Here is an 11,191-nt window from a genome sequence, read left to right as displayed (position 1 = left end):
TCACAAACAGTGTTGTCGATCAGAGTCTTAAAAACAGGGAAGGACACTAACTCGCCTAACTTTAAAATCTTTTGATACATGTTCCTGGATGAAGGGGCATTATGGGAAAATGATTGTTTCGCCATCTCAGTTCTAGCCTTTAAGAACAGACAAGGACAGCAGCGACTGTGAGCGAAGACTGTATTGAGTGACTGATCTGGTCAGTAAAGAACAGAGATACAAAGGGAGTTGTCCCATCAATGCTTTGTACACAAAAGTGCCTTGAACAAAATCCTTTCTGACTAACATTGAAAAGCAAGATGTGTGCCTCAAATAGAAACCCAATTTCAGTTAGAAATGTGCTGTTTAAAATTCATCTTTTCATCTTACCAAATCCCAAGATACTTATAGGAGGTTACCCTATTTAATTTTCTGTCATTTTATAGATCAAATCTGCAAGTGACTCCATCGGTTTTTCTTTCAAACCATACATTTTGTTTTCCTTGCATTAAGCACAAGTTTCAATTCGAAAAGGCTGCCTTTAACATCAAAAGCCAAATGTAAATCTTGAAAAGCCTTCTCAATATTAGATACGCATAAATAAATCATTGTGTCATCAGCATACAGATGGAGAGGCCTTCGATAAGTCAATAAAAAGTGAAACACAGTGATTTTTATTGTCCTAAGCATCTAGAATATCACCTATAACCTTACTTACTGCAGTAATTGTACTATGCTTGGCTCTAAAATCGAGATAAAATTGAGTTATTATAAAGAAAGTCTTTCAACTGCGAGTTCATCAGGTTTTTGCCAGTGCAGACAGTTTAGATATGAGACGATATTTATCCAACAGGGACGGATCTCTACACTTATGTAAAGACGTGACGTAGGCTGCTTTCCAGACTTTTGGAATGGTATTACTCGCCAATGAAAGATTTAATATATGAGTGAGGGGCAGCAATGATCGCGGTGCAAATTCTTAGAAAATAAGGTTTTAATTCGTCCGGGTCAGACACTTTCTTAATATCAATAGATTTGAGAGCCTTTACAACTTCTGAAAGCTCATTCTCTGTAAAAATGCAAGATGAACCATAATCAGAGGGCTGATATAAATACTATTACTGCCAGTCTCTCTTGGCTAAGAGTTGAGGAGAGACTGACTTGCATCACCTCTTTTTTGATAACAAACATGAATGTGTTGAAAATCCCAAATTGTTACACAGTTACCCCACCAGACATGCCAACAGGGGGTCTTTTCACAGTCCCCAAATCCAGAATAAATTCAAGAAAGCGTACAGTATTATATAGAGCCATTATTGCATGGAACGCCGTTCCATCTCATATTGCTCGAATAAACAGCAAACCTGGTTTAAAAAAACAGGTAAAGCAACACCAAACGGCACAACACCTCTCCCCTATTTGACCCAGATAGTATGTTTGTATGTATTGGTATTGATATGTAGGCTACATTTTTTTTTTTTTTTTTTTTTACATGTATTTCAATTGATGTAGTTCTGTCTTTGTGCTGTTCTTGTTTATTAATGTTCTGTATTATTTCATGTTGTGTGGACCACAGGAAGATTTCTTTCGCAACAGCTAATGGGTACCCTAATAAAATACTAAATACCAAAAGGTTCCTGATGAGGCCTTTGGATGAAGGCTCCTTTCCTTCTCTCCTAGTTCACGAAACACTAAGCACTCTGAAAATCTTTTAGCTGGATTCGATGGTGCTGTAATATATAATTAGCCGACTATAAGGCCTATCTCTGGGTTTGAGCTGATACCAACTGCCGAACCCAGAACGCTGCCAAATGATTATCTTCCTCATAGCCATCTCATTTCAAAACATAGTGAAGAACATGATTGTGCTGTGAATGAGAATCAGGCTCATTATATCACTTCCACACATTTACAGCTTTGCAGAGAAAGAAAAAGCACAAGAACCCCCACCGTCCATGCTGGATGAACGGCCATAACTGTGACATCCGTCCCAGAACAAAACCTTTTCAATACTGTCAGCCCGGCAGCTGCCTTGTCATGATGTGTCACTTAATCATTTAGCGTATTTCGGGTGCAATTCAAATATTCTATGAATAACAACAACAAAAAAGCAACATCCATTATGTCCCAAAACAGTGACTGTGGAGCTGATATCAGAGTACACGAATGGATGGTCATAATACTTTGAGTGGTTTGGATGCAATTGGTTCGGGTGCAATACGGTGGAGGAAAAAGTACCCAATTGTCATACTTGAGTAAAAGTAAAAGACACTTTCATAGAAAAGGACTCAGGTAAAAGTCACCCAGTAAAATTCTACTTCAATAAAATATTTGGTTTTAAATAACTTAAGTATCAAAAGTAAATGCAATAGCTAAAATATACTTAAGTAAAAATTATTTCAAATTCCTTATATTAAGTAAACCAGACGGAAACCTTTTTCTTTACGGATAGCCAGGGGAAAAACTCAGTGCATGTGTTTAGTGAGTCTACCAGATCAGAGGCAGTAGGGATGACCAGGGATGTTCTCTGTTTAGTTAGTCCTCCAGATCAGAGGCAGTAGGGATGACCAGGGATGTTCTCTGTTTAGTTAGTCCTCCAGATCAGAGGCAGTAGGGATGACCAGGGATGTTCTCTGTTTAGTTAGTCCTCCAGATCAGAGGCAGTAGGGATGACCAGGGATGTTCTCTGTTTAGTGAGTCCTCCAGATCAGAGGCAGTAGGGATGACCAGGGATGTTCTCTGTTTAGTTAGTCCTCCAGATCAGAGGCAGTAGGGATGACCAGGGATGTTCTCTGTTTAGTTAGTCCTCCAGATCAGAGGCAGTAGGGATGACCAGGGATGTTCTCTGTTTAGTTAGTCATCCAGATCAGAGGCAGTAGGGATGACCTGGGGATGTTCTCTTGATAAGGGCGTGAATTTTCCTGTCCTGCTAATAAGCATTCAAAGTGTAATAAGTACTTTTAGGTGTCAGGGAAAATGTATGGAGTAAAAAGTACATTCTTTCTTTAGGAATGTAGTGAAGTCAGTTGTCAAAAATATAAATAGTAAAGTAAAGATACCCATAACTACTTAAGTAGTACTTTAAAGTAATTTTACTTAAGTACTTTACACCACTGGGTATATACTTAGTTACTGTAGATAGCCTCAAGTCACTGCAATAATTCAGCAAACTAGAAAGTTAGATTTTAGTAGGCAAGGGTTTGTATGCACAAAACTTAAACAATTGATGGCTCAACCAGGTTATTGTGTTTTATTCAACCACCGTGGTATATGTTAGCAGTACAGTATTACAAAGGAATAGTAGTGTTTTATTCAACCACCGTGGTATATGTTAGCAGTGGTATTGAAAAGGAGACTGGGAAAGACATTTAGATTCATTTAGTAAAAAAAAAAAAAAAAAGGTTTACCGAGTTAAACCAAAAGAGCAGTTTGTGATGGTGTTCCGTCTTATCCCGGAATACTACGCTGATTAGCAGATCTGACTGAATAGGGCCCCTATATCTATGTCACACCATGCATTATCAACACGTTTACAACAAAAATAGGACTCGGTAGTGGTTGTCCCGAGTGAGATATTCATTCTGCTCCACAAAAAGAAACTAGTGTTTTTTTTTTTGTTTTTTTTTTACATGAACATTGTTGAGATGAACACAATAAACTACTTTACTAAATCCCAAGATACTTATAGGAGGCGACCCTATCAATTTGCTGGAATTTTATAGTTAAAATCTGCAAGTGACTCCATCTGTTACCTTTCAGGGAACAGAAAACCATAAATGTTGTTTTCCTTGCATTAAGTTTCAATTGGAAAAGCTGCCTTTGAATAACATCAAAAGCCTGTAAGTCTGTACTGTGACTCTGTACTGTGACTCTGTACTGTGACTCTGTACTGTGACTCTGTACTGTAAGTCTGTACTGTAAGTCTGTACTGTGACTCTGTACTGTAAGCCTGTACTGTGACTCTGTACTGTAAGTCTGTACTGTGACTCTGTACTGTAAGCCTGTACTGTGACTCTGTACTGTAAGTCTGTACTGTGACTCTGTACTGTGACTCTGTACTGTGACTCTGTACTGTGACTCTGTACTGTGACTCTGTACTGTGACTCTGTACTGTGACTCTGTACTGTAAGTCTGTACTGTAAGTCTGTACTGTGACTCTGTACTGTGACTCTGTACTGTGACTCTGTACTGTAAGTCCTGAAAAGCCTTCTGCATATTAGATACGCATAAATGAATAATTGTGTCATCAGCATACAGATGTTTTTTTTTTTTTACTTTTTTTTTTTTACATGAACATCTGAGATGATCACAGTAAAGTACTATACTTTACACTATACTATACACTACACTGTGTTTTTATAAAGTACTATACTGTTTTTATAAGGTACAATACTGTGTTTTTATAAAGTACTATACTGTGTTTTTATAAAGTACTATACTGTGTTTTTATAAGGTACTATACTGTGTTTTTACATGAACATCTGAGATGATCACAGTAAAGTACTATACTGTGTTTTTATAAAGTACTATACTGTGTTTTTACATGAACATCTAAGATGATCACAGTAAAGTACTATACAGTGTTTTTATAAAGTACTATACAGTGTTTTTATGAAGTACTATACTGTGTTTTTACGAAGTACTATACTGTGTTTTTACGAAGTACTATACTGTGTTTTTATAAAGTACTATACTAAATCTTCAGATTACTGCATTACCACAATGATGTTCTGGACTGAGAATAACAATTACTTGATTATATTCTGTTAAATCATATTATACATAGCACACAATGAAGAGAAATAATCAGAATATGTGCAACGTTAAATACGTAGAAATAAAATAGACTGAAGTGATAAATGAAGACTATATGAAAGAAAACAGGCAGCTAAGAGAAGTGATTTCAGAAAATACACGACTTCTGGAAAGAAAAACGACCTTAACAATAAAGTAAACCTCAAGATGTCCTTCATTACAAAATCAATTCATTAATTTCCCAGTACCATTAAGAGCAGCGTCTTTGACTTCAGTCCGAAGTTCTCTCTTGACGATGAGATGGTCACTCTCTTTCTCGTCTGGAACTCCACTGATGATCTGAGACAGAGGTTTACAACCAAAGTTAATCAACAAGTACCTCTTACATGACACCCACCATATCAACCTCAAATGAATGGGAATCACTATCCACAGGGCAGGGCTGAGCAGCGTAGGACCTGAGCCTCTAGGTTTGCCTTCGTACATACCTTTTTATTTGGGTACACATCTGTGATAAACAACATACCCCCCCTAAAATGTATCAACAACCCTGCTGATAAATACATTTTTAAAAATGAAGAGCTTCTGTCCCCAATAGCTCTGTTGTACCAATAGCCCTGTTGTTCCCAATAGCCCTGTTGTCCCAATAGCCCTGTTGTTCCCAATAGCCCTGTTGTTCCCAATAGCCCTGTTGTCCCAATAGCCCTGTTGTTTCCAATAGCTCTGTTGTCCCAATAGCCCTGTTGTACCAATAGCTCTGTTGTTCCCAATAGCCCTGTAGTTTCCAATAGCCCTGTAGTTTCCAATAGCTCTGTTGTTTCCAATAGCTCTGTTGTTTCCAATAGCTCTGTTGTTTCCAATAGCTCTGTTGTTTCCAATAGTCCTGTTGTTTCCAATAGCCCTGTAGTTTCCAATAGCCCTGTAGTTTCCAATAGCTCTGTTGTCCCCAATAGCTCTGTTGTCCCCAATAGCCCTGTTGTCCCAATAGCCGTGTTGTCCCAATAGCCCTGTTGTCCCAATAGCCCTGTTGTCCCAATAGCCCTGTTGTCCCAATAGCCCTGTTGTCCCAATAGCCCTGTTGTCCCCAATAGCCCTGTTGTCCCAATAGCCGTGTTGTTCCAATAGCTCTGTAGTTTCCAATAGCTCTGTAGTTTCCAATAGCTCTGTAGTTTCCAATAGCTCTGTAGTTTCCAATAGCTCTGTTGTTCCCATAGCCCTGTTGTTTCCAATAGCCCTGTTGTTTCCAATAGCCCTGTTGTTTCCATAGCCCTGTTGTTTCGATAGCCCTGTTGTTCCGATAGCCCTGTTGTCCCGATAGCCCTGTTGTCCCGATAGCCCTGTTGTCCCCAATAGCCCTGTTGTCCCCAATAGCCCTGTTGTCCCAATAGCCGTGTTGTTCCAATAGCTCTGTTGTTTCCAATAGCCCTGTAGTTTCCAATAGCCCTGTAGTTTCCAATAGCTCTGTAGTTTCCAATAGCCCTGTAGTTTCCAATAGCTCTGTAGTTTCCAATAGCCCTGTAGTTTCCAATAGCTCTGTAGTTTCCAATAGCTCTGTTGTTTCCAATAGCCCTGTTGTCCCAATAGCCCTGTTGTCCCCAATAGCCCTGTTGTCCCAATAGCCGTGTTGTTCCAATAGCTCTGTTGTTTCCAATAGCCCTGTTGTTTCCAATAGCCCTGTTGTTTCCAATAGCCCTGTTGTTTCCAATAGCCCTGTTGTTTCCATAGCCCTGTAGTTTCGATAGCCCTGTTGTTCCGATAGCCCTGTTGTTTCCAATAGCCCTGTTGTCCCAATAGCCCTGTTGTCCCAATAGCCCTGTTGTTTCCAATAGCCCTGTTGTTTCCAATAGCCCTGTAGTTTCCAATAGCCCTGTAGTTTCCAATAGCCCTGTAGTTTCCAATAGCTCTGTAGTTTCCAATAGCCCTGTAGTTTCCAATAGCTCTGTAGTTTCCAATAGCCCTGTTGTTTCCAATAGCCCTGTTGTCCCAATAGCCCTGTTGTCCCCAATAGCCCTGTTGTCCCAATAGCCGTGTTGTTCCAATAGCTCTGTTGTTTCCAATAGCCCTGTAGTTTCCAATAGCCCTGTAGTTTCCAATAGCTCTGTTGTCCCCAATAGCTCTGTTGTCCCCAATAGCTCTGTTGTCCCCAATAGCTCTGTTGTCCCCAATAGCTCTGTTGTCCCCAATAGCTCTGTTGTCCCCAATAGCTCTGTTGTCCCCAATAGCCCTGTTGTCCCCAATAGCTCTGTTGTCCCCAATAGCTCTGTTGTCCCCAATAGCTCTGTTGTCCCCAATAGCTCTGTTGTCCCCAATAGCTCTGTTGTCCCCAATAGCCCTGTTGTCCCCAATAGCCCTGTTGTCCCCAATAGCCCTGTTGTCCCCAATAGCCCTGTTGTCCCCAATAGCCCTGTTGTCCCCAATAGCCCTGTTGTCCCCAATAGCCCTGTTGTCCCCAATAGCCCTGTTGTCCCCAATAGCCCTGTTGTCCCCAATAGCCCTGTTGTCCCCAATAGCCCTGTTGTCCCCAATAGCTCTGTTGTCCCCAATAGCTCTGTTGTCCCCAATAGCCCTGTTGTCCCCAATAGCCCTGTTGTCCCCAATAGCCCTGTTGTCCCCAATAGCCCTGTTGTCCCCAATAGCCCTGTTGTCCCCAATAGCCCTGTTGTCCCCAATAGCCCTGTTGTCCCCAATAGCTCTGTTGTCCCCAATAGCTCTGTTGTCCCCAATAGCTCTGTTGTCCCCAATAGCTCTGTTGTCCCCAATAGCTCTGTTGTCCCCAATAGCCCTGTTGTCCCCAATAGCCCTGTTGTCCCCAATAGCTCTGTTGTCCCCAATAGCCCTGTTGTCCCCAATAGCCCTGTTGTCCCCAATAGCCCTGTTGTCCCCAATAGCCCTGTTGTCCCCAATAGCTCTGTTGTCCCCAATAGCTCTGTTGTCCCCAATAGCTCTGTTGTCCCCAATAGCCCTGTTGTCCCCAATAGCCCTGTTGCCCCAATAGCCCTGTTGTACCAATAGCCCTGTTGTCCCGGGTCTGGAGCAGGCCCACCAATCAGATATATTTCCTGTTTGTACTAATCAGATGTAGGGCTGGGCCATATATCATACGGATGGATCCGCATACAGGTATGGGTTTTTACAATACCGTCTATAACGACTTCTTGATACAAAATTACATAAATAAGTTCTACAAATTGGACTATTTCACTGTCAGTTTTGGTTGAGTATAAACCAATCAGAAGAGAGAAAATCCATTTAAACCAGAATGGAGAAAGCCCATTAAAACCATGTAAAATGTATTTGTAGCCATCCTAGGGTCCTGCACTACTCATCAGGGGTTCGAACCGATCGTTTCGTTCCGAACAGAACCATTATTTTTTTAAATTCCGTTCCACTGTTCCATTCGGCAAAATAAAGTTCTGAACCGGTTCGAACCCCCCAAAAAGTACCGGTGTATATTGTTCCATTCAGTTCCTTTTTTGTTATTAACCTGTGAAAAATCGACAGTTGTTTACATTTAGTTCATTAAATGACTTCACCAATCAGTGTGGATAGAGCAGCCAAGCTAGTTGTTTACATGCATGATGGACAGACAAGTGTAGCCTATGGCGCAAGATGCAACTATAGAAAAATGCCCGTAACCTAAAAGAACGTTATTAGCTGGTTCCCATGCTTTTAAAATAACGGTTCTGTTCCCGAACACCATGGATCACTTTCATTCCCGGTTCTGTTTCTTGAAAAATGTCATTATTTTCCGGTGTTCTGTTCCCTTAACCGGTTCCAACCCCCGGCTACAAATAAAACATATTTAATATTTGTATTATTCAGAAACATGAAATACAGCTATACTATCAACAATAAGACATATAATTGTGATGTACTTTGGCCATATTGCCCAGGCCTAATTAAACGGACGTGCAGCTGGGCGGGAGGGAGGAGAAGTCTATCGGGGAGGAGATCTCTTCCACTTGGACTTCATGGGTCTAAAGCTCATGGACGAACCCCTTTCCGTCTCTGGGGATTTCCCGCTCACCAATCCCATTATCTTTTTAGCTGCAGAGAGAAAGAGGGACGTTAAAGGCTTTTAAAAAGCAGAGCAGCAAAGGCCAATAAAAAGTTACAACCAGAGCAAGCCATTACAGTAGGCCAGAAAAAACTAGCCTGGGTGCCAGTCTGTTTCCATACTCTTGTCAACTCCTTATGGAATTATGGAACCATGCTTGACAAGGACAATGGAATAGGAAAAATAACAAACAGATCTGGGACCAGGCTACAGAAAACGGCCCTGGTGGCAGCATCCATGAGCTAGCTGTGGACAGAGACCGGACAGCATCCATGGACTAACTGTGGAATGAGAGACCGGACAGCATCCATGGGCTAGCTGTGGAATGAGAGACCGGACAGCATCCATGGGCTAGCTGTGGAATGAGAGACCAGGCAGCATCCATGGGCTAGCTGTGGAATGAGAGACCAGGCAGCATCCATGGGCTAGCTGTGGAATGAGAGAGACCGGACAGCATCCATGGGCTAACTGTGGAATGAGAGAGACCAGGCAGCATCCATGGACTAACTGTGGAATGAGAGAGACCAGGCAGCATCCATGGGCTAGCTGTGGAATGAGAGACCAGGCAGCATCCATGGGCTAGCTGTGGAATGAGAGAGACCAGGCAGCATCCATGGGCTAGCTGTGGAATGAGAGAGACCAGGCAGCATCCATGGGCTAGCTGTGGAATGAGAGAGACCAGGCAGCATCCATGGGCTAGCTGTGGAATGAGAGAGACCAGGCAGCATCCATGGGCTAGCTGTGGAATGAGAGAGACCAGGCAGCATCCATGGGCTAGCTGTGGAATGAGAGAGACCAGGCAGCATCCATGGGCTAGCTGTGGAATGAGAGAGACCAGGCAGCATCCATGGACTAACTGTGGAATGAGAGAGACCAGGCAGCATCCATGGGCTAGCTGTGGAATGAGAGAGACCAGGCAGCATCCATGGACTAGCTGTGGACTGAGAGAGACCGGACAGCATCCATGGGCTAGCTGTGGAATGAGAGACCAGGCAGCATCCATGGACTAACTGTGGACTGAGAGACCGGACAGCATCCATGGGCTAGCTGTGGAATGAGAGACCAGGCAGCATCCATGGACTAACTGTGGAATGAGAGACCGGACAGCATCCATGAGCTAGCTGTGGAATGAGAGACCAGGCAGCATCCATGGACTAGCTGTGGAATGAGAGACCGGACAGCATCCATGAGCTAGCTGTGGAATGAGAGACCAGGCAGCATCCATGGACTAACTGTGGAATGAGAGACCGGACAGCATCCATGGGCTAGCTGTGGAATGAGAGACCAGGCAGCATCCATGGACTAACTGTGGAATGAGAGACCGGACAGCATCCATGAGCTAGCTGTGGAATGAGAGACCAGGCAGCATCCATGGACTAACTGTGGACTGAGAGACCGGACAGCATCCATGGGCTAGCTGTGGAATGAGAGACCAGGCAGCATCCATGGACTAACTGTGGAATGAGAGACCGGACAGCATCCATGGGCTAGCTGTGGAATGAGAGACCAGGCAGCATCCATGGACTAACTGTGGAATGAGAGACCGGACAGCATCCATGGGCTAACTGTGGAATGAGAGACCGGACAGCATCCATGGACTAGCTGTGGAATGAGAGACAGGACAGCATCCATGGGCTAGCTGTGGAATGAGAGACAGGACAGCATCCATGGACTAACTGTGGAATGAGAGACCAGGCAGCATCCATGGACTAACTGTGGAATGAGAGACAGGACAGCATCCATGGACTAGCTGTGGACTGAGAGAGACCGGAGAGCATCCATGGGCTTGTTCTGGACAGAGGGATTGTGGCAGCATCCATGGGCTTGTTCTGGACAGAGGGATTGTGGCAGGTTATATTGAACTTGACCATTAAGGTGTGTTTTGTTCCACTGCAGAAGTTACTTTGACTCCAGTGTGGTTTCAGTTTCTGGCTCTTTGGTCTGATGATGATGCTGATCATATAGTCTGTGCTCGGTGCTCTATACTCTGCAGTGCTGTTCTGTGTGGGATAGACGGTCATTCTGTCAGTGCAGAGTTGCACCAAGCCATTCCGTGCTACTGTCAGTGTCAACTCTTACCCTTGCTACCGAAGACTCCGATCTTCTGCATCGTTCCTTCTTTCCTGCTATGCAAGCTGGACTGGGAGTCCTGGGGCCTTATGGATCCCGGGTCTTTACTGCCACTGGCCGGAGATGGCTATAGACGGAAGAGAAACCAGGACATAAGTCTTCATTTATTTAACTAGGAAAGTCAGTTAAGAACAAATTTTTATTTACAATGATGGCCTACCCCCAGCCAAACCCGGACGACGCTGGGCCAATTGAGCGCCGCCCTATGGGACTCCCAATCACAGCCTGGATTCGAACCAGGGTGTCTGTAGTGATGCCTTTAGCACTGAG

General features: G+C 43.3%; 1 protein-coding gene across 2 annotated transcripts in view; it reads right to left on the bottom strand.

Annotated features, from left to right (window-relative positions):
* Positions 1–7,715: 7,715 nt before the first annotated feature.
* The window catches only part of kif20ba (kinesin family member 20Ba), a 62,442-nt gene continuing 58,966 nt past the window's right edge, over positions 7,716–11,191 (bottom strand). Inside the window, exons 31-32 of one of the 2 annotated variants that reach the window (XM_055866708.1) lie at positions 10,871–10,988; positions 7,716–8,781 (exon numbers count right to left, since the gene is read on the bottom strand). In XM_055866708.1, the coding sequence (XP_055722683.1) occupies positions 8,672–8,781; positions 10,871–10,988 (228 nt within the window). In that variant the 3' untranslated portion in view covers positions 7,716–8,671. The remainder of the gene's footprint in view (positions 8,782–10,870; positions 10,989–11,191) is intronic. The other variant, XM_055866622.1, reaches the window with a different exon arrangement.

This window comes from Salvelinus fontinalis, chromosome 1 (assembly GCF_029448725.1).
Source record: "Salvelinus fontinalis isolate EN_2023a chromosome 1, ASM2944872v1, whole genome shotgun sequence".
In the NCBI taxonomy this organism is placed as follows: Eukaryota; Metazoa; Chordata; class Actinopteri; order Salmoniformes; family Salmonidae; genus Salvelinus; species Salvelinus fontinalis.
This window is presented reverse-complemented; position numbering and strand designations above follow the sequence as displayed.